Source organism: Meriones unguiculatus, chromosome 12 (genome assembly GCF_030254825.1).
Source record: "Meriones unguiculatus strain TT.TT164.6M chromosome 12, Bangor_MerUng_6.1, whole genome shotgun sequence".
NCBI lineage: Eukaryota > Metazoa > Chordata > Mammalia > Rodentia > Muridae > Meriones > Meriones unguiculatus.
In genome coordinates, this window is record NC_083360.1 from 64,298,886 (window position 1) to 64,322,770 (window position 23,885).

Below are 23,885 nucleotides of genomic sequence, written 5' to 3' on the forward strand. Positions count from 1 at the left end.
AGGGACAAGGCAAGGCTGCTCATTGTTTCCATATCTCTTCAACATAGTACTTGAAGTCCTAGCTAGATCAATAAGACAGTTGAAGGAGATCAAGGGGATAAAAATCTGAAAGGAAGAAGTCAAAATATCACTGTTTGCAGATGATACAATAGTATACATGAGTGACCCCAGAAATTCAACCAGTTAATTCCTTCAACTGATGAACACTTTCAGCAATGTGGCTGGATACAAAATCAACTCAAAAAAATCAGAAGCCCGCCTGTATTCCAAAGACAAAAGGGCCAAAAAAGAAATTAGGAAAACAACACCCTTCACAATAGCCACTAATAACATAAAGTACATTGGAGTGACTCTAACCAAGCAAGTGAAAGACCTGTTAGAAAACAACTTCAAGTCTCTGAAGAAGGAAATTGAAGAAGATATCAGAAGATGGAAAGATGTCCCATGCTCATGGATTGGTAGGATTAACATAGTGAAAATGGCCATCATGCCAAAAGCAATCTACAGATTCAATGCAATTCCCATCAAAATACCAACACAATTCTTTACAGACCTTGAAAGAAAGATTCTCAGCTTCATATGGAGAAACAAAAAAACCCCAGATTTTCCAAAACATTCCTGTACAACAACAGATCATCTGGAGGTATCTCCATCCCTGATCTCAAGCTGTACTACAGAGCAATAGCAATAAAAACTGCATGGGATTGGCATAGAAACAGAAAGGAGGATCAATGGAAATGAATAGAAGACCCAGAAATAAACCCACACACCTAAGAATACTTGATTTTTGACAAAGAAGCAAAAACCATTCAGTGGAAAAAAGACAGCTTCTTCAACAAATGGTGCTGGTCTAACTGGATGTCTACATGCAAAAGATGAAAATAGATCCATATATATATCATCCTGCACAAAACTAAAGTCCAAGTGGTTATCAAAGACTTCAACATAAAACCAGACACATTAAATCGGTTAGAAGAAAAAGTAGGGAAGACTCTGGAACTCATTGGCACAGGAGACTACTTCCTGAACAGAACACTAACAGCACAGGCTCCAAGATCAACAATCAATAAACGGGACCTCATGAAACTGAAAATCTACTGTAAAGCAAAGGACACTGTCATAAAAAAAAAAGACAGGCTACAGATTGGGAAAGGATCTTCACTAACCCTACATCTGACAGAGGGCTAATATCCAGTATATATAAAGAACTCAAGAAGTTAAAAAGCAACAAATCAAGTAATCCAGTTAAAAAATGGAGCACGGAGTTAAACAGGGAACTCTGTAGAGGATTGCAGAATGGAAGAAAAACACTTAAAGAAATGCTCAATGTCCTTAGCCATCAGGGAGATGCACATCAAAATGACCCTGAGATTTTATCTTACACCCATCAGAATGGCTAAGATCAAAAACTCAAGTGACAACACATGCTGCAGAGGATATGGAGAAAGGGGAACCCTCCTTCATTGATGGTGGGAATGTAAACTTGTACAACCACTTTGGAAATCAATCTGGTGCTTTCTCAGACAAATAGGAATAGCGATTCCTCAAGATCCAGCTATACCACTCCTAGGAATATATCCAAAAGATTCTCAAGTACACAACAAGGACATTTGCTCAACCATGTTTATAGCAGCTTTATTCGTAATAGCCAGAACCTAGAAACAATCCAGATGTCCCTCAGTTGAGGAATGGATACAGAAACTGTGGTACTTTTACACAATGAAATACTACTCAGCAATTAAAAACGAGGAAATCATGAAATTTGCAGGCAAATGGTGGGTCCTAGGAATGATCATCCTAAGTGAGGTATCCCAAAAGAGACACATGGTACATACTCACTTATATAGACCTATAAGATAGAATAAATAAACTGAAATCTATACCCCTAAAGAAGATAAACAAGAAAGAGGTCTTGGGTTAAGATGACCAATCCTCACTTAGAAAGACAAATGGCATTAAATCGGCTAGAAAAAAAAGTGGGGAATACTCTAGAACTCATTGGTACAGGAGAAAACTTCCTGAACAGAACACCAACAGCACAGGCTCTAAGAGCAACAATCAATAAATGGGACTTCCTGAAACTGAAAAGCTTCTGTAAAGCAAAGGACACCGTCATCAAAACAAAGCAACTGCCTACAGATTGGGAAAGAATCTTCACCAACCCTTTATCTGACAGAGGACTCATATCCAGTATATATAAAGAACTAAAGAAGCTGAAAAGCAGCAAACCAAGTAATCCACTTAAAAAATGGGGAAAAGAGCTAAACAGAGAACACTCTGTAGAGGAATATCGAATGGCAGAGAAGCATTTAAAGAAATGCTCAACTTCACTAGCCATTAGGGAAATGCAAATCAAAATAACCCTGAGATTTCACTTTACACCCATGAGAATGGCCAAGATCAAAAACTCAAGTGACAACACATGCTGGAGAGGTTGTGGAGAAAGGGGAACCCTTCTCCACTGCTGGTGGGAATGTAAACTTGTACAACCACTCTGGAAATCAATCTGGTGCTTTCTCAGTCAACTAGGAATAGCACTTCCCCAAGATCCAGCCATACCACTCCTAGGCATATATCCAAAAGAGGCTCAAGTACACACAAAGGACATTTACTCAACCATGTTTGTAGCAGCTTTATTTGTAATATCCAGAAGCTGGAAACAGCCCAGATGCCCCTCAACTGAAGAGTGGATGCAGAAATTGTGGTACATCTATACAATGGAATATTACTCAGCAATGAAAAATAAGGAAATCATGAAATTTGCAGGTAAATGGTGGGACCTGGAAAGGATCATCTTGAGTGAGTTGTCCCAGAAGCAAAAAGACACACATGGTATATACTCACTAATATAGACATACAACATAGGACAAACCCACTAAAATCTGTGCATCTAAAGAAACTAAGCAAGAGAGAGGACCCAAATAAAATGCTCAATCCCCATCCTGAAAGGCAAAGAGGATGGACATCAGAAGAAGAAGAAAACAGGAAACAACCTAGGAACCTACCACAGAGGGCCTCTGAAAGCCAGAAGAAGAAAACAGGAAACAAACTAGGAACCTACCACAGAGGGCCTCTGAAAGTCTCTGCCCCGCAGACTATCAAAGCAGATTCTGAGCCTGATGGCCAATTGTCTGGCAGAATGAATGGAATTTTATGTAAGAAGTGCGAAATAGTAAGAGCTGGAGAGGACAGGGTCTCCACAAGGAGAGCAACAGAACAAGAAAATTTGAACACAGGGACCTTCCCAGAGACTTATTGTCCAACCAAGGACTATTCATGGAGATAACCTAGAACCCCTGCACAGATGAAGCCCATGGCAGTTCAGTGTCCAAGTGGGTTACATAGTAATGTGAAGAGGGACTGCCTCTGACATAATCTGATTGGCCTGCTCTTTGAACACCTCCCCCTGAGTGGGGAGCAGCCTTACTAGGCCACAGTAGAGGACAATGCAGCCACTTTTGATGAGAACTCATAAACTAAGATCAGAAAGGAGAGGAGAACCTCCCCTATCAGTTGACTTGGGGAGTGGCATACATGCAGAAAGGGGAGGGAGGGTGGGATCGGGAGGGGAGGCAGGAGGAGCTTATGGGGGGGGATACAAAATGAGTAAAGTGTAATTAATTAAAAAATTAAAAAAAAAGAAAAACAATGGGATGGACATTAGATATAGGAGAAAACAAGTAACAGGATAGGAGCCTACCACACAGGGCCTCTGAAAGACTCTACCTAGCAGTATATCAAAGCAGATATTAAGACTCATAACCAAACCTTCAGCAGAGTGCTGGGAATCATATGAAAGCAGGGGGAGTTAGTAAGACCTGAGGAGTACAGGAGTGTCACAAGGACCAAATATATTGTGGCACAGGGGTCTTTTATCAGACAGTTTTTCCAACCAAGGACCATGTATGGATATAACCTAGAACCCCTGCTGGGATATAGCCCATCGTAACTCACTGTCAAAATGGGTTCTCTAACAAGGGGAACAGGGACTATTTCTGCCATGAACTCAAGGGCAAGCCTTTCAACCCCACCCCCCACCTGAGGGAGGAGCATCTTTGCTAGGCTGCAGAAGAGGACATTGCAGCCAATCCTGAAGAGACTTGATAAGCTAGGGTCAGATGGAAGTGGAGGAGATCTTCCCCTATTAGTGGACTTGGAAAGGGGTAGGGGGAAAATGAGGGAGGGAAAGTGGGATTAGGAGGGAATGAGGGAGGGGTCAATGGCTGGGATACAAAGTAAATAAACTGATTAATATAAAAAATAAATAAATTTAAATTAAAAAAAGAAAATATACAGCAAGCCTATATCTAACCTCAAATTCAATGGAGAGATATTTAAATTAATCCCAGTGAAATCAGGGACAACCAAGTCTGCCCATTCTTTCCATATTTCTTCAATATAGTACTTGAAATCCTAGCTAAAGCAAGACAACAAAGAGAGATCAAGGGGATACAAATTGGAAAGAAAGAAGTCAAAGTTTCACTGTTCACAGATGATATGATAGTGTACTTGAGCAACCCCAAAAACTCAACCTGAGAACTCTTTCAGCTCATAAACACTTTCAGCAGAGTGGCCGGATACAAAATCAACTCAAAAAACAAGCAATCAAACAAAGAAACAAACAAACAAAAAACAGAAGCCCTCCTGTATACCAAAAACAAAAAGGCCAAAAAAAAAAAAAAAAAAGGAAACAATAACCTTTACAACAGCCACTAGTAACATAAAGCACCTTGGTGTGACTAACCAACCAAGTGAAAGATCGGATTGAAAAAAAAACTTCAAGTCTCTGAAGAAATAAATTGAAGAAGATATCAGAAGATGGAAGGATCTCCTATGCTCATGGATTGGTAGGATTAACAGTGAAAATGAGCATTCTTCCAAAAGCAATCTACAGATTCAATGCAATTCCCATCAAATTAACAACACAATTCTTTGCAGACCTTGAAAGAAAAATTCTCAGATTCTTATGGAGACACAAAAAACCTAGAAATTCCAAAACAATCCTGTGCAACAACAGATCATCTGGAGATATCTCCATCCCTGATCTCAAGCTGTACTACAGAGCAGTAGTAATAAAAACTGTGCTGTATTGGCATAGAAACAGAATGGTGGATCAATGGAACCAAGTAGAAGACCAAGAGATAAACCCACACACCTATGAATACCTGATTTTTGACAAAAAAACCAGAAACATTCATTGGAAAAAAGACAGCTTCTTCAACAAATGGTGCTGGTCCAATTGGGTGTCTACATGCAGAAAAATGAAAATAGATCCATATTTATCAAAAGTGAAGTCCATGTGGATCAAAGGCCTCATCATAAAACAAGACACACTTAATTGGTTAGAAGGAAAAGGGGGAAGAGCTCATTGGCACAGGAAATAATTTCCTGAACAGAACACCAACAGCACAGGCTCTAAGATCAACAATCAATAAATGGGACCTCATGAAATTGAAAAGCTTCTGTAAAGCAAAAGACACTGTCATCAGAACAACAGTCTATTGACTGGGAAGTGATCTTCACCAACCCTATATCTGACAGAGGGCTGATATCCAGGATATATAAAGAACTCAAGAAGTTAAACAGCAATAAATCAAGCAATCCAATAAAAAAATGTGGTATAGAGTTAAACAGAATTCTCTGTAGAGGTATGTAGAGTGGCAGAGAAACACTTAAAGAAATGCTCAAAGTCCTTAGCCATCAGAGAGTTCCAAATCAAAACGACCCTGAGATTTCACCTTACACCCATTACAATGGCTAAGATCAAAAAGTCAAGTGACAACACATGCTGGAGAGGATATGGAGAAAGGGGAACAATCCTCCATTGCTGGTGGGAATATAAAGTTGTACAACCACTTTGGAACTCAATCTGGCGCCTTCTCAGACAACTAGGAATAGTGCTTCCTCAAGATCCAGCTATACCACTCTTAGGCATATATCCAAAAGATACTCAAGTACACAAGAAGTACATTTGCTCAACCATGTATGTAGCAGGTTTATTTGTAACAACCAGAACATGGAAACAACCCAGATGTCCTTCAACGGAGGAATGGATACAGAAATTGTGGTACTGTTACACAAGAATACTATTCAGGAATTAAAATCAAGGAAATCATGATCTTTGCAGGCAAATGGTGGGATCTAGAAAAGATTATCCTGAGTGAGGTATCCCAGAAGCAGAAAGACACGCATGTTATATACTCACTTTTAAGTGGGTACTAGACTTATAAGATAGGATAAACATACTAAAATTCGTTCACCTAAAGAAGATAAACAAGAAAGAAGATCTGGGGTAAGATGATCAATCCTCACTTAGAAAGACAAATGGCATGTAGACAAATTGGAAGTAGGAGAAAACAAGTAATAGGACAGGGGCCTTGACTACCTAGCAGTGTATCAAAGCAGATGCTGAGACTCATAACCAAACCTTGGGCAGAGTGCAGGGAATCATATGAAAAAAGGGGGGTTAGTATGACCTGGAGAAGACAGGAGCTCCACAAGGACCAAATATATCTGGGTACAGGTGTCTTTCATGAGACTGTATTTCTAGCAAAGGATATTACTCCTGTATGGATATATGTATCAATATAACCCCTGCTTGGATGTATCCCATGGTAGCTCAGTCTCTAAGTGGGTACCCTAGTAAGGGGAACAGGGACTATTTCTAAATGAACTCAATGGCTGTCTCTTTGACCTCCTTCTCCTTACCCACTCCCCAAAGGAGTAGCAGCCTTGCTAGTCCACAGAGGTGGACATTGCAGCCAGTCCTGAAGAAACCTGATAAGCTAGGGTCAGATGGAAGGAGAGGAAGACCTCCCCTATCTGTGGACTTGGAAAGGGGCAGGGTGGAGATGAGAGAGGGAGGGTGGAATTGGGAGAGAATGAGGGAGCATACTCCAACTGGGATACAAAGTTAATAAACTGCAACTAATATTTAAAAAAATTTAAAAATGGAAAGAATATATTTAAAATCTTGTAAAGATTTACACCTATAATTAAATATAATTAAAATCTTGTACACTGATACTAGTGAGAAATGATAAGTGTACTAAAAAGTTCATACAAATAGTAAAATTTTGTTCAAAGGTGATGTAGGGAAAGCCGTTTTCACATTAAACTTAGAGGACCTATGGACATGAAGTTTATGAATGTGGGTATTTCACTTACGTAATTATGGATTTATTTGAGGTGCTCTTATGATTTTATTCACCCGTAGTTTGGTAAGCAGTTGTCATTTTTTCAATACTTAGGATGGTGTTGAGCTATCTCCTTGTTAAGAGAACTTCATAGGTAGTGCTTTCTTTCACCCCAGAGGGAGCACATTGGAAGAAAAACAAAGCCAGAATGTGGATATTTTGCTGTCTTTATGAATGGTAAAAGTAGAAGACCCAATTTTATAGTTATCAAGATCAGAAAAATTCCCATAAGTTATTGCAATTAGTTCTAATTGTCTGAAAAGAAGTTATGCTTAATAACAAGTGGTTACGAACACTGGATGTTCCCTGACCCATTGGTTTTGAAATATGGTTGGCTACTTGTGTGGGTTTGTCAAAACATTTCATGCGTTCATTTATTTAAATGCCTTATTGTGTTTTAGTAAAATCCAAATAGGGAGAGTTGTCTTGATTTAATTGCATGTATAGGGCTTATGTTAGTACTAGAAAATGTTAAATTTATTATCATTATTATCTTGTGTTATGGTTTAAGTTCATTTTCAGTTTGTTTATATAGAGTCTTGAGAATATCAATTAATCTCTTCAGCTTAATAGGCTTGCGGAAGTCATTCTTAACCTGTTTGATGTTATTATTGTTCTTTAATTTTGATTTTCTTTGTATGCACCAACTTTATTTTTATTTATTATTTATCATAATTTATTCACTGTGTATACTGGCTGTAGCCCCCTCCTTTATCTCTTCCCAGTCCCATTCTCCCTGTTCTTCTCCTATGCCCCTCCAACAGTCCACTGATAGGGGAGGACCCCCTTCTATCTAACCCTAGCCTATCAGGTCTCATCAGGTGTGGCTGCATTGTCTTCCTCTGTGGCCTGACAAGCCTGCTCCAACCTCATGGGGAGGTGATCAAAGATCTGGCCACTGGTCCATGTTAGAGACAGCCCCTCTTTCTCTCAGCACGGAACCCACATGGAGACTTAGCTGCTTATGGGCTACATCAGAGCAGGGCGTCTAGGTCCTCTCCATGCATTGTCCTTGTGTCAGAGAATCTGTCTCTGCAAAGACCCCTGTGTCCAGATATTTTGGCTCTTTTGGTGTCCCGGTGGAGCTCCTGTCCCTTTCAGGTATTTTTATCTTCCCCTTCTTCCATAGATTCCCTGCACTCTGCCCAAAGTTTGCCTATAGTCTCAGCATCTGCTTTGATACCCTGCAGGATAGATTCTTTCAGAGGCCCTCTGTGGTAGGCTCCTGCCTTCTTCCCTGTCTTCTCTTGCTTCGGATGTCTATATATTTGCCCTTCTAAGTGAGGATTAAGCATCTTCCCTATGGTCCTCCTTGTTGTTTAGCTTCTTTAGGACTATAGATTTTAATATGTTTATCCTATATTATATGACTAATATCCACTTATAAGAGAGTATATACCATGTGTGTCTTTCTGCTTCTGGGTTACCTCTGTTAGGATGATCTTTTCTAGATCCATCCATTTTCTTGCAAATTTCATGATTTCCTAGTTTTTAACTGCTGAGCAGTATTCCATTGTGTAAATGGGCTGGAGATATGGCTCAGCAGTTAAAGGCTAGGCTCACAACCATTAATATAAGAGTCCAGTTACCAGCACCAACTTTAAAATGATGTATATTATACTCAAATTCAAAAATTGCTGAATACCAGGTTTTATTTTGCATTTATGTATGTTTCAAATTCAGCCTAAGCAGAAATTGCTTTATTTTCTTATTTGTTTTATCCTTCTTCTAAGTGTTGCATCTTTGTATAAATTTTAGAGTGTGTTTTCTTTTTAAAATTTTGCTCTTTGTGGGTAAGATTAAAAATATTTTTAAAACTCTTATTTTCACCCTCCTGCCTTCTTTATTGGGTCTTTAAATGAAACTCCACACTAAAAATCCATGATCCTAAAATGTTCTGCACTAGATAACATAATTCTTAGTTTTAATTGATATAGTTATTTAGGTTGTACATGTTGTAACCTTGAGATATGTATTCAAATACTTAACTGTATACAATAATAAGAGATCATCTTCTATTTTTTGTGCTTGGAGTTAACGGCATAGACACTCTGGGAGTGGACTGCTGCCACAGTAAGGTTATACCATGTTTTCATCCCTCAGAAAAACTCTCTCCTGCTTCATTCTACCCCTAAGCACATGGGCTGCACAGCTGCTATATGGCTCTGTGCTGTCCCATGCGTATTAGGTCCACACAGCCTGCGAAGAGGTTACATTTTGGAGCATGGTAGTAGCATGGCTGGCTGGAGACCCCAGAAGTGAAGCTGCCAGAATTCTGCCATCTGGCAATGTTGCTGCTAGGCAGTTTGACTCAGGGCATAAGTATATTTTTGCTGAGCCCCTTTTTTGATGCCACAGCTATGAAGGAAGAGATATGGATGGATAGTCATGAAAGCTAGCAGGAAGATGTTTAATTAGAAACACTAGTGTTCAAGGTGAGAGAACATGCAATAAATTGTGAAAAAATGCATTTGAACTTTCACAATAGATGCAAGAAGATTGACATCATTTTTAACTTTTATGATGACCTTTAAATTAAAGAATTGTGAGGGTAGAGTAGCTACTTTTAAATTCTGACCATTTTATACATGGCAGACTGTAATACTGAAACATAATTTTGTTTTTAAAGAAAAATAATCATGATTGTCCTCATTTAGTGAAGTTTATTTTCATTTCATTAAAAATTCACCAAACATTGAACCTAATTCAATATTCTATGGAAAAGAAAAATATTATGTAGTTTGCATGTGTGCATATCTGCATATTAGAACACAAAAATATTGACATGATAATTGCAGTCAAGCCTGAGTGAGCAGTGGCCTGTGGGAATTCAGCTGGTGTTGTACCAACTGGATGGCTGCTCAGGACACAGTACAAAACGCAAGGTGCAAGTTAGCACTTTATTCAGCACAGGCAGGCATCATTTAAAAGTCCTTGGGGGCAACCCTGGTGATGTGCAGATGTTAAAGCAGCCTGTTTGGAAGCACTGATATTTCTGAACATTGCAAGAGACTTCTAGATTTTGAGTGAAAAATATTTGCACAATTATTAAAGTCATATAATATATAATCTTTCTGCCTCTTTCATGAATGCTGTATGTAATGAATTGAGTATATGCAGAAACAGCTGGACTTTTAGGTAATAGAGAAGCATAGGAAAATCAAGAACTACTCATTTAATTTATAATTACAAAACAATATATTATAAGCTTCAACTTTAGAAATGAATTTCAATATTATTTAGTAATATTTTAAATGTAAAGTTATCTCCATATATGTATAAAGTTGTTTCTTATTTATTTAACATATCCATTAATATATTGTTAATATTCTTTATAGAATTAGATATCTTAGATTGATTTTATTCTGTGTTCTCCTCTGGACCTACTTGACTGAGCATGGAAAACAAATCAGTTATTATTCATTTGTGAGGCTTATTTTTACAGTCTAAGTTCTGGATTTAAGACATAAGTTTAGATATTTATTTTTAAAACACAACAGTCCTAAATTTTGGTTATTTAAAAAAATGAAATTGTATGTATAATTAAGTGTTAATTGAATGCAACTCTGTAAAACACATTATAACAGACATTTTGTTTGCATTAGAACCTAAAAACAATAGAAAAGCATTTTTATTTAAAAATATTTTTTACTCTGGGATAGAACCTGTATTTAAGATTTTTTTTGCAACTGCTTTCAGTTTTTCTTAGTTTATTCATAATTATCACAACAGTAACTCATTTTGCATTTCAAAACATGAAAACAGCCAGAACATTCCATGGATGAGAATATAAAGAACTTGATAATGTTATAATTCTTATTTTCCTATACTTCTATTTTTATCAATCTTAGTATTTTAGAATCTAAATGTTACTAGAAATTGGGTATATTTTTGAAAATGAAAACCAATACTACATATAAAATGTATATTTAGGAAATACTACATTCAGATGAGAGAAAACAGTTCAGATAGTTTTATTTTGTTCTTTCTTATTATGTATCTGTTAATTAAGGACAATCAACCTCGGTAAGTTTTACTTTTTAATTTTCTTTGTTTTCTAATTCATACCAATATCATTTTCTCATTTACAGTTAAATGTTTCTTTCAGACTCTAATATTTCATTTTGACATCTCATTAAAAATGGGCTCAAGCCCAGAAAATATGATCCTGTCATATTATATAATATATGGCATGGTCTATAACACAATAAAAATTTGTTTCTTAATGATTGAGAATAATTTCTTAGTTTTTTTTAGCTTAGAAAAATGGCAGCAAGTTAGCGTGGTAATTTGTGTGGCTGAGTGCAGCAGTGCTGAGTGTTTACATGGTTGGTCCTCTTGGGAAAAGTGGTTGGAGCTTTAAACTTGTATACATCTGACAGCCTTTCTTTACTCCATTTTTCATCCTAAAGAAGTCTGCAAATATTCTTAGCTCACATCATTATTGCACATCAGTGGTTCTAATTAGCTAAACAGGAGTTTGTCTTAGTCATTGATCATCATCAACTTCATGACAGTGTTTTTTTTTTTTTTTTGAGGATCTTTTTAAAATGTCTTGTACATATGTAGACTGTGTATTAATTGAATTATCTATGTAAGTTTGTGATGCTATATAAACACTCTTTTTAGACCGTAACTTTTAAATAAAAATTACTGTGTAGATGTTGCAGAGTGCTCTGTTGGGAGCATTTTATTGTATTGGAAACATTAATTATCCTATACCACAAGAAGAGTTTTTGGACTAATTTCTATAAAGATTTTGAATTGTCATTTCTGCTGTTTCAAAATTATGGTCAATTTTAGACTTTTTTGTTATAAAATATATCACTAAAGCATATCTTTGAGGTTTACTCTTTATATATTGCATATAATCTGTGATCTATAACTGCAGTATTCTATCACCTGGTCTCTTTATAAGCATGCAAAGGATTGTTAGTACAGTAGAATTTAGTGTGTATCAGAACACTTAAAATCTTGTCTCTTAGTTGAGCTATAACAAAATAACACAGGTTCAAGTGGCTCAAACAAACAAACAAAAACATTTCTTACTGTTCTGGAGTTAGGAGATCCAAACATATGGTGCCAATAAGAATCCTGTCTTTCTCAATGGCTGTCTTTTTGTATCCTCATAAGGTGGGGGAAGAGATCATCTCTTTAATGTCTTTCTTTTACAGCTGTTGGTGTTGATGAGGGCCCTACCTCTCTAACTACCAGCTTTTGAAGAGCCTATCTTCAAATATCAGAAGTGGAAATTAGGGTTTCAACATATGAATTTGAGAGGAAAATTCATATTTAGTGTTTTTCCCTCAGAGTTTTTGATTCCATCTATCTGGGTGAGATGAGGAGCTTGCATTTCCAGTTTGGGAAATAGTCATGGTATTGCTTTGACAGCCTGTGAGAACTTATGATTAAGCTGTGGGTACACTTCTATAATGATCTGTCAGAGGAGTCACCTTCACATCAGATTTGGGAACTGCTAATATTTTGTTGAGGTTGGTAGTATATGCTTAATTTTATTTTAATCTCAAAGGGATCAACAAGATTTATTTGGGTACTTCTGAACATCTTAGAATCATTACAGAAGAGTTGATTAGAAGTATTGTAAATAACTAATTCCTGGACAGTTAAAAATAAATCATTTTGGATCTGAGGATCTAGTTAGTCAGGAAAGTGCAGCATAATCATGGGGACCTGAATTCTATCACCAGAACCCAATAGAAAGCTGTGTGTGTTTATAATTAGCCAGCCTTGACCAACTGATGAGCCCTAGGTCACAATGAGAGAGACCTTTCCTCAAAAAACAGTATGGGCCCACAGGGCTCAACCCTACATGAAGAATTACAGACAATGCTGGGAGTAGGACAAATAGTATTCCTCAGGAAAGACCACACCAGTTGGTTATCCAATACCAAATGACCAGCCCTGAAAACATACCTGTGAGTAATATACATGTTTGCATTGGAATGTTGACAAATCTAGTTGGCTTGCTCTTATGCATGTCTTGTGCAGATGACTCTAGCTGCATTAATTTTATGAGTGCTGTGGCCATGCCAGCTTCATAGCATTCTTCTCTATCCTCGGGTTCTTACGTTCTTTTATATTTCTTTAAATTTTTATCTTTTTATATTAATTACAGTTTATTCACTTTGTATCCCAGCTGTAGCCCCCTCCCTCATTCCCTTCCCATCCCACCTTTCCTCCCTTTTCTGCTCCCTGCCCTCTCTAAGTCCACTGATAGGGGCGGTCCTCCTCCCCTTCCATCTGACCCTAGCTTATCAGATCTCATCAGGACTGGCTGCAGTGTGTCCTCTGTGGCCTGGTAAGGCTGCTCCTCCCTTGGTGGGGGTGGGAGGAGAGAAGGTCAAAGAGCCAGCCACTGAGTTCATGTCAGACACAGTCCCTGTTCCCCTTAAGAGGGTACCCACTTGGATACTGAGCTACCATGGGCTACATCTGAGCAGGGGGTTCTAGGTTATCTCCATACATGGGCCTTGGTTGGAGAATCATTCTCAGAAACTGTACCCTTTTTCATGATGTTTGTTGAACCTTGGGGAAGTTGATATAGATGTGGGCTGAGCACTAAACAGTCACTTATTGTGGACACTCCTACTGGTTATGTAGCTCTGGATTAATAGCTGTCCAATGCAGTTTTTTTTTTTTCTGCCAAGATTGACAGCAGCACTAATCTATGGGTATACACATAAATGTTTAGAAGGCAGTTTGACAAGTTGATTTAGCAAAACAACAGTAATAGATCTCCTTTCCTATGACCTTCCAGCTTTCAATCTAATTTACAGTATCAGGCATAAATTCTCTCCTGGAGAGTAGGACTAAGATCCAATTAGAGAGTAACCGATTACCTTCATCACCTTCATGCCACTATTGCACCAATGAGCACATCTTGACAGACTACTTGTATTTGTGTGTGTTTAATAGAATTTCTTGGAAGGGCTTTTACAATTTGTAGTCAACCTTTAATTCCCACCCAGTAAGCATTCTTCTATAAAATCCCTCATCAAGATTAGATATTGCTGAACCTAGAAAACTTTTTACCTATTCTAACATGTGTGTAGCATTTGACACACCTTCTAGGAGCACTTCTTTCACCTGCTTTCCTCGGTTGATTCGTTTTCTCTGCTGCTTGTTTGTGTTATCATTTACCTCTCTACACCTTCCCTATTTTGTTAATCTATAAATGTCGAGGTAGTCCAGAATTCAATCATAAGACTTGTTTATCCAAAATCCCTTTCTTGTGTTAGGATCTATTTTTTATGGTCTGAAGAGTATATACTATCTACTCTTACTTCTTTTTCCTGGCCAGGCTGGATGAAGAATTATTTGAGTCTATAGTACATTAAATAAACTTATACTACCAAAACCTAATATTATAACAAAAAGATTTGAATATATTTTTGTGGGCCCACAAGGCCTCAACCTTACAGGAAGAATTACAGATTTTGCCTATCAGCCACCAGAGAGAAGCAAAAATCAAACAAACAAACACAATCACAAACAAAACAAAAAAACAAAAAGCCAAACCCTCCTAACTTAATAATCTGAGTTATGTGATGCCCTTTGTGGAAACAATATAAAAATATTTATGTTTAATAAAACAACCCTGAAGAGAATATTGTAATCAGTATTTGAAACTATGGAGAAGAATAAACATAGATAGGAGACTTTAGAAGGAAATATAAAGGACAGTTCAAAATACAAACATCCAAAAGCCAACATGACTGCAATCAACACATGCCCTTCTAGAATATCTTTAACTTTAGTGTTAATGTTCCCAGTTTTCAAACAAAAAGATATGGGCTGGCTGGTCATTCAGTTGAAAATAAATTTTTTCTTTTTGTCTGCAAGAAACTGGTCTCTGCTTTGAAGATAGGCACCATTTTATAGAGAAAGGATGGGGTGAGAGGAGAAAGTATTCCAAGGAAATAGAATCAGAATGCAAGTAGGTTTGCTATTCAATTTTTTTTCATTTTTTATTAAATTTTTTATTTTTAAATAATTTTATACATTCACTTGTATCCCAGCTGTAGGCTACTCCCTCTTTCCCTCCCAGTCCTCCCCTCCCTCCCTCATCTCCTCCCTCCCTCATCTCCTCCCTGCCCCCTTCCAAGTCCACTGAGAGGAAGTGTCCTCTTCTCTGTCTGTCTGGCCCTAGCTTCTCAGGTGTCTTCAGGATGGTTGCAGTGTCTTTATCTGTGGCCTAGCAAGGCTGCTTCTCCCTCAGGGGGGAGGGGAAACTCATGAATTCATTCAGAAACAATTCCTGTCCCCCTTACTAGGGAACCCACTTGGATACTGAGCTACCATGGATCTTTAGGAAGCAGTATTCTACTATATGACAAAATATACTTCTAAGTAAGCCAGAAGAGACAAAAGAAGAATAATTTATTCTAGTCAAGGGAAAAACAGTGTTCAAGAAAATATTATTATACTAAGCATGTATGAATCAAACTATAGTGCACCTAATTTCATTAAATGTGAACCACTAGATTTAAAGATACACATTAACACCAGATCCATAGGTGTTTTACATACCTCACTTTCTTCAATATACATGTCATTTAGACAAAATATAAACAAAGAAACTTTAGAATTAAATGACATTTTACATCACACAGACCTATCATATCTACAGAATATTACACCAAATACCAAAGAATACACATTGTACTCAGAAGCCTTAAAACAGACCATATCCTTTTTGCTGTGGTATCTCTTATCCCTGTGGCAATTTCTGTATTGGCAGTGCTGAATACATAATGATTTTTGTGTTTTTTTTTTTTTTAAGACAGGTTTTTTTTTTTTTTTTTTTTTTTTTTTGTAGCCTTGGCTATCCTGGATTCCCTTTAGACCTGACTAGCCTTGAACTCACAGAGATCTGCCTGCCTCTGCCTCTGCCTCTCCCTCTGCCTTCCCCAGTGTTGGGATTATAGGCGTGTGCCACTGTGCCCCACTTAATTGGTGATTTTATAGACGATAAGTTAATATGTTAGATACAGGTTTTTTATTATTATTTTGTTAATATTTTTTTCAACTGTGATAATTACTTAATTCTAAAACATTCTTAGCAATTTCATTCAGTCTTGCTATTTCTGGAGTGTTATAGTATGTTAGAGTTTCCCAGTAAAACAAACTCCTGTGTTTTGTCTGATGTCATATTTTTTTTTCAATGTAGTTTATTCAGGAACCTTGAACAATCATCGGACCCTGGGGAAAGCCAGCCCACAGCTTAAATAGCCTCTGGGTAGCCAACCCCAGTGTGCCATGTGGGCAATGCAGATAGGTCCACATACATGGAAGCAAGCCAGATCCTCAGCCTTAGCCAAATGTGGAGTTGTTTGTAACAGAGATCACTCACCATCGGGACTGATGTCATATTTTTAATGTCATCATTTTCTCTGTAGTGTCCTGGATAAGTACCTCATTAATATTATTCAGAGTAATAATTTATTTTTATGTCTCACTTCTCCAAAATTAATAAATGAATAAATTTGATCTTATTAATATAAACATTTTATACATATTAAAGATAAAATATTCAGTGGGCTTATCCAATATTGGATACTTATTGTACAGTCCCAACCTGCTGTCCAATAGGTAACAGTGGTATCAGGGTTAAATTATGTTTTAAAAATTGACTATCATCCATCTACACCTAGAAATTAAATTATTTCTAGAAAATGAAGTTGTCAAAACAGTTGTCAGGGGTTGGGGATTTAGCTCAGTGGTAGAGCTCTTGCCTTGCAAGCTCAAGGCCCTGGGTTCAGTTCTCAGCTCTGGAAAACAAAACAACAACAACATCAAAACAGTTGTCAGCTGTGGTAAGCTTCTGTCACTTGCCATGTGGTTTCTGCTTCTGAAAGAGCTGCTGACATAAATGAATTTAATCCTTTATATTTTAAAATTATGTTCATTACTAGGGTGTGGACATTTAAAGAAGTAATTATGGGATGGGACAGTGGTAGAGCACTTGCTTGGCATGTATGAGCTCCTGACTTTGATACTTAGCACTGGGAAACAACATAAATCAACAGGAATTCCTAGGTATCATGACTAATAAACTCTCTTTATTTGTTTTTAGAGAAAAAAAGAAATCTGAAGCCAAAGACAGAAAAGTTCTGGAAATTTTACAAGTCAAGGATGCTAAAATACAAGAATTGGAACAGGTTGTATTTTAATAAAATATGAAACATTGGTTTTGCTTCAGGTTGTAGATCTTTAAAAATTATTTGAAGCTTTTGTTAAAATGTTCATTAAGAAATCAAGGTTGTTCTGTGAAAGCATTGTTTTGAAATCACTGTAGTCAGTCTTTCATTATAATACCAAAGCTATTGATCAGGTATAAAACTCATTAAAATGCTTAACAGGCTGTTATTATTATAAAATAGTATTTATTATTCATTGTCTTATTGTATTTTCATTTTTGATATGTTTATGTATTTCTGTTTGATATTTATGTGTTTCTGATATATACATTTTTACATGGTTTTGATTATAGAAAAGAGTCATAATAATTGGTACTATTCTACTTCATCTTTTGAAAACTTGCATTATTGAATTGGTGCAGTTTTTATTTATAAATCATACAATTAAACAATATATATAACTTGCATATATTTGTATAATCATTATTATTATCACAACCATATGTGTGCTTTTGCTAGATGACAAAATTCCATCCAATGAGCCTGTGATGTTGCATTTCACATTCAAGCCATTCCATTCTATCTTGTTCAGATGGCTCCTTTCTAGCTCATATTGCAAAAGAAATCTAGTCCATCTCCAAGAGAGTTCCTATTGTCTTAGAACTTATGCAGTTCCAAGTTCCAAGTCTCTTCTGAGACTCAATTCAAACTCTTCTACATCAGCCCCTGGAAAGTAAAATAAAAAGGAAATTATAGCCTTTCAGTATATAATAGCACAGAGTAAACATTCCCATTCATAGAAAGGAGGGATGGGGCTAAAGCAAGAACCAAACCAGTTGGGTAAACAGTAAGTCCTGGAGCTCCATTCTTGGAATATGGGGCACATGATGGTGTGCTTTGCACAGCCTTGCCAACCTCTTTATCCTTGCCATTTGCAGCCAACTTGGGCTCTCTTTGTAGCTGGATATGCTTTGTGTGTGCAGCTTTCCATAGCAGAGAGTATTTCTTGCATCTCTATCTTCTTTAGGTTCACAGTGAGTTTTTGTTTTTATACGTTGTTTTTTTTTTTTTTTTGTTTTGTTTTGTTTTGTTTTTTAACCTCTGAGCCATCTCTCCAGCCCGAGCACTGTCCTTTTTAGTTCAACATTTTGATCTGAGTTCTTGCCCAAAGTGCTTACACATTGTAGGTCTTCTCTAGTCTTGTATAAGAATTGTGAGTTTTAGCTTCAGAATGTGTGTGTGTGTGTGTGTGTGTGTGTAAATAGAGCTTTTAAAGTCCTATGCTAGACTAGAAATGGGAAGTTGATTTTTTTGTTGTTTCACTGAGTAATATTAAGTAACCTTTCCATGAGGATTTGTAGTTTGTGAAATATAGTAGCAATTAGAATGGCATTACTTTGAATTCAAGTCTTTACTGTATATCTAGTCAAATTGACAGACTGTTAGGCTGGTTCTTTTTAGCTTTTTAAAAGAGAAATCTAATGTTATCATACATATAAATATAATAAAGACTGTCATGCAACCATAAGATCAGTGAATGGACTGTTCCTTAGCTCAATTCAGACAAAAAATTAGTTATCTTTTGACCAAAAGTGCAGCTCCCTTTTGTGTTATGAGCTCTCAGCTCTTATTGTTGGGAGCACTCACTTCTTTTTCTTTTCTTTTCATTTTTTTATTTAGTTAGTTATCCAGTTTACATCTCAATCATAGCTCCTTCCATTCTCCTCCTGGTCCCTCATCTCTGTCCCTTCCTCATTTCCCTATCCCTATCCCTCCTCTCCTGCCCCTCAGAAAAGGGGAGGACCCCCTCCCCTTGCAAATCCTCCCAGGACATCCAGGACAATCCTCCCAGGACTGTATACTTCCTCTTCCACCGTGTCCTGGTAAGGCAGCCATACCAGAGTGAAGTGATAGAAAATCATTCAACAGAGACCATGTCAGAGACAGCCCCCAACCTTTTTCTGGCTACCTACATGGAGACTAAGCTGCTCATTGAGTATATATGTGTAGAGGGTCTAGGTGTAGTAGAAGACCCTTGGGTGGTGCTTCAGTCTCTGCAAGCCCCTCTGGGCCCAGGTTAGTTGAGACTGTTAGACTTAGGGAGTCCCTGTCTCCTTTGGGTATTTTGCCATCTGTGCTGTCAGCCATTAGTATTACCAGCTCTTATTGCTACTAGTTCAGCTAAAGCCATTGTTCATTTATAGATTGAAATAGTGAAAAGGCAGAGCAAAACCTTCACAGTAATGATTTATTTGGGTTGGTTCTGCAACATGTGAAAGCTAGAATATAGGACAAAAACAGACCGACTCTGTGAGGACATGAGGATTTAAGCTTATTTAAGCTAAAGGGCTAGGCTGGTAAAGGCCGAGGTTCAGTGTTGATTGAAGAACTTCTGCATCCATCCTGATCACTGTTTGTGTGTAACACCAGGTTTTCACTTGACCCCATCTGCTTCTGCCAGTTGGGTCCATTAGACTTGAATGATGAGTGGGAGGCTCTGGGAAAACCTCAGCAAGTCAGGAAGGAAGCTGATGATACAGCAGCTCCAGAAATTTCAGCTAAGGCTGAATGGATTGTAATGGCAACAACCGGTAAGCAGAGAGCTGAAGTGGTGATACAGTGGCTGTGGCAGGGGAAGTCATGGCAGTCAAAGGGCCGTGGTGCATTAGGGACAGTGGTGCTGCTTCAGGTATAGCAGCCATAGTGTGTCTCCTTGGACCCACTACCACAGCTAATACCCCACTGTCAGACCAGTGTGGCCACCTGCCTCCAACCTAGGGCTACAGGAACTATTGCGGGGGGGGGGGGGGGTTGTACTAGTGTCTGCTCGTCTTCAGAAAATCAGCAACAAAACTAACTCAATGTTCCAGAAAAGTAAACGTTAACAAAATGCCTCAGCTAACTAACAAATGAGGACAAAAGACAGAAAGCAAGCTGTCAAACAAAAGAATCCACCAGCTGTGAGGAAGGTTGAACCTTTCCTGTTTTGTTTCAGAATTGTAGCTATGTCACTGCTAATTATAAAATAAGTTATAGTGCATATAGCAAGTAAAATGACTTCTGATAACCTAGTATACTGAGGTTAATCAAATGCTGATTACTCTTTAGCATTCTCTCTCATTCTAAACAGGGCAGAAATGAATGTTGGTTTTCAGCTGTACTCAGTTTTCTTACCCCTACTCTCTCTTCTTTATCATTTTGTTTGTTGTAGTGGTTTTATTACTTTTCTGTATGTTATTAAAGCTCTTATTTCCATTTTGAAAGTGGTTTATAATTAATAATAAATTAACTGTGTTTCAGTACTGTCTTGTAGAATTTTAGGCTGTATGCTGTTCCCTAATCCGTACTTACTCTATAGGCTTCTCTTGACCATGTTTTAAATTATTCATTTCTTGGTTTGTCCATAATAAATTATTTGTTTCAGACATGCTTTGTCTTGTTGCCCTTTAGGCTTTATGATTCCTCTGAGTTCTGTTTGCTATTTTAGTATGCACTCATATCAGACTATTAGAAATTGACTATATCTAGAAAGATTTGCTGAAAAAGTTTCATAAAGCTAAAGTTTAAAATTGATTGTACTGTTTCTACCTGTAATTTTGTTACTTAAATTGGATTTTTTTCCATTAGGAAAATATTTTTACTTTTTTAGAATTACAAAAGTTTGAGAGTTTATTCACCTCCTGTCAGAAATTTGCCTTTATGTAACATTGTTGATTATGCAGAATATCACATGTCCAACTAATTATCAGAATGTGATAGTTTAATAACAAACTTTTCTTTGTGTTTCTATTTATAAATTAGATCTATATCTGTTTTTACATCTTACTAACTCAAACACATGCCAAACTTTAAATAATAAGTAATTCACAGATGAATTTGCCCTTGTGTTCTTTGTGTTTTCTGTACTTGGTAATATTTACCTCTGTCAAGAAATCCTTGGTATTCATACCTTTGTAGGGAATGAAGCAATTCCAGGATAGATAATGGTACTCTTAATTTTATCACTTCTTTTGAAGGATAAGCCTACAAACTTTTTAAAAAATTTCTGAAGAGATTTAATGTTTATGTCTTTGAATTTATAATTCTTATAGGTATTGGGCTTTTTGCTAAGAATTTGTACACATCATATTGATATTTTCTTTTTTATTTCATTTTTTTTAACACTTAGGTTGATGATTAAGTTGATCTAAGGAACCATTCTTAGATTGTACTTTTTTTAAATTATTGGTTTCTGTTTTTTTGAGACAAGTTTTCTCTGGGTAGTTGTGGCTGTCCTGGACTTGCTTTGTCGACCAGGATGGCCTTGAGCTCACAAAGATCTGCCTTCTTCTGCCTCCTCTAGTGATGGGATTACAGGTATATTCCACTGTGTCCAGCTCTAGATTGTACTCCAAAACTCTTGCCCCAGGGAGGTATAAGTAATGTCTACTTCTCCTCCTGAAGTCCCAATGATAAATTGGATAAAGAAAAGTTTTACCAAAGTTTATTCTGGAGAACCAGTGAAGCTTTGGGGCTTCTTTATGGAGCATATAGATGAGGGGTTACTTATTCCCCAAAATGCTGTACCTGGAAAGCTTTTACCTAGCAGACATGGTGGCTTTTTCATGACCACATGGGTGGAGCCCCTCTCTTAGTTTTTCCTGGCATATATACTCTAGCTCCTTCCTGAGGTCATGTGCAATTGAGGCAGAGTTGTATATAACAGGAATAGGAGGGTCTCGTTATCCTCTCCATCCCTCCATGGGGATATAGATAATCAAGAAGCCTAGCTGAGATAGTTGTTTCACAAGCAGGCTCAGCTCATCACTCCAAGATGGCAGTTCCTGGGCTGTGAGGATAGTCACAAACAACTCTATAGTTTGAAAAATTCTACATAAAAGTAATATTCACTCATGTTTATCTGGAGACATGATTAAGAGTGTTAAAACTGCATTGTCTATGTACATCTTTCCATTAAAGAGGAAACAGCTGAACTTTATAGTGAGAAAAAGTGGATATGTAATAGTGTGTTCATAATCGAGCCATGGTTTCCACCAGTGTAGTTGGATTACAACTATATCCATCCACGAGGGAAAATTTGGGAGAAAATATTGAACAAAAGTAGGAAGACACAGAACATGTATAATATGCGGTAATATAAATAATATTAAAATAAAGCAAACTACATAACACATAAAATAGGAATGTGTATTCTTTTCAACTGAAAAGAAAAACAAAACAAAACAGGATGTGTCTTTCCAGTATAGCTGTTACCTCTAAGGTGATTGGGGGTGGGGATTAGAAGATGTGACAGATGGTGCAAATGGGGGGATAGAGGATGAGGGACCTATAGACATGACAGATGGTGGCAAGGGGGTTATAGAAGATATGGAACCCATGAACGTCACAGATGATGGTGAGGTTACAATAGTTAGTTGGGTTGGCATGTAGAATGATTCTGCTTTTATCTTTTTTCTCATTTTAATCCAGTTTCATACATTAGTTTTGGATGTATTCAATATCTAAAACTTATAATAAAAGTAAAAGAAAAGCAACATTTAACAATGTAGCCTTGGCTTTCAGTGAGCAAAGGTGCTATATTTACCTTATTCCTCTTAACTGCCATTAATTTTACCCTTTAATCTTGACTCTTGTTTTACTTTTCATCTATCTTCCAGTCATTGGAGAGGGCTTAATAGGGGATAGATACTGAAATATAAAATAAGAAATATAAAATAAGATAGTCATCAGTGTTACACAGATAGAGTAAATGTTAGTTTCATACATGGAGCCTGATGTGATCATCTCCTGTAGCCAGGTAGGACCTCCAGTGGAGGATAAGGACACCAACCTGCCCACAAACCCTTTGACCCCAAATTTGTCAGGCCTATAAGATGTTCAGGGACAAAGACAGAGCAAAGACTGAGGGAATGGCCAACCAAAGACTGGCCCTACTTGAGACCCGTCCCATGGAAGAGAACCAATCCCTGACACTATTAATGTTTTTCTGCTATGCTTACAGACAGGAGCCTAGTGTAATTCCTCTGAGAGGCTTCACCCAGCAGCTGATGAAACAGATGCAGAGACCCAGAGCCAAATATTAGACCCAGCTCTGGGAGTCCTATCGAAGAGATAGGGGAACAATTGCAGGAGCTGGAGGGGTCAAGGTCTCCACAAGAAGACCTACAGAGTAAACTAACATAGGTCCATAGGACCCCAAAGAGCATGCACGGACTGGTCCTAGAACCCCTGTACATGTGTTGCAGATATGCAGCTTGGTCTTCATGTGGATCCACAAACAACTGGAACAGGGGCCCTCTCTGACTCAGATGCCTCCCTTTATACCCTGCTCCCCTAACTAAGCTGCCTTGTCTGGCCTCAGTAGGAGAGAGTGAGCCTAGTTCTGCAGAGACTTAATGTGCCAGGATGGGCTGGTACCCATGGGGGACCTCCCCTTCTGAGCAGAGTGAGAGGGGAGAGTGGGGGAGGAGTGTGTGTGTGCCCGGGGCATGCATTCAAGATTTAAAGTGAATAAATACATAAATTTAAT

The 23,885-nt window shown here is 37.6% G+C and overlaps 1 protein-coding gene across 4 annotated transcripts in view; it reads left to right on the top strand.

Moving 5' to 3' along the window:
- Nucleotides 1–23,885, top strand: part of Cntln (centlein) — a 284,691-nt gene that overhangs the window by 59,394 nt on the left and 201,412 nt on the right. For all 4 annotated transcript variants that reach the window (XR_009585147.1, XM_060365802.1, XM_060365803.1 and 1 more), the window contains exon 3: nt 17,293–17,377. Coding sequence is in view for 3 of the 4 variants with exons in the window: in XM_060365802.1 (XP_060221785.1) it covers nt 17,293–17,377 (85 nt within the window). In the remaining variant the exon portion in view is untranslated. The remainder of the gene's footprint in view (nt 1–17,292; nt 17,378–23,885) is intronic.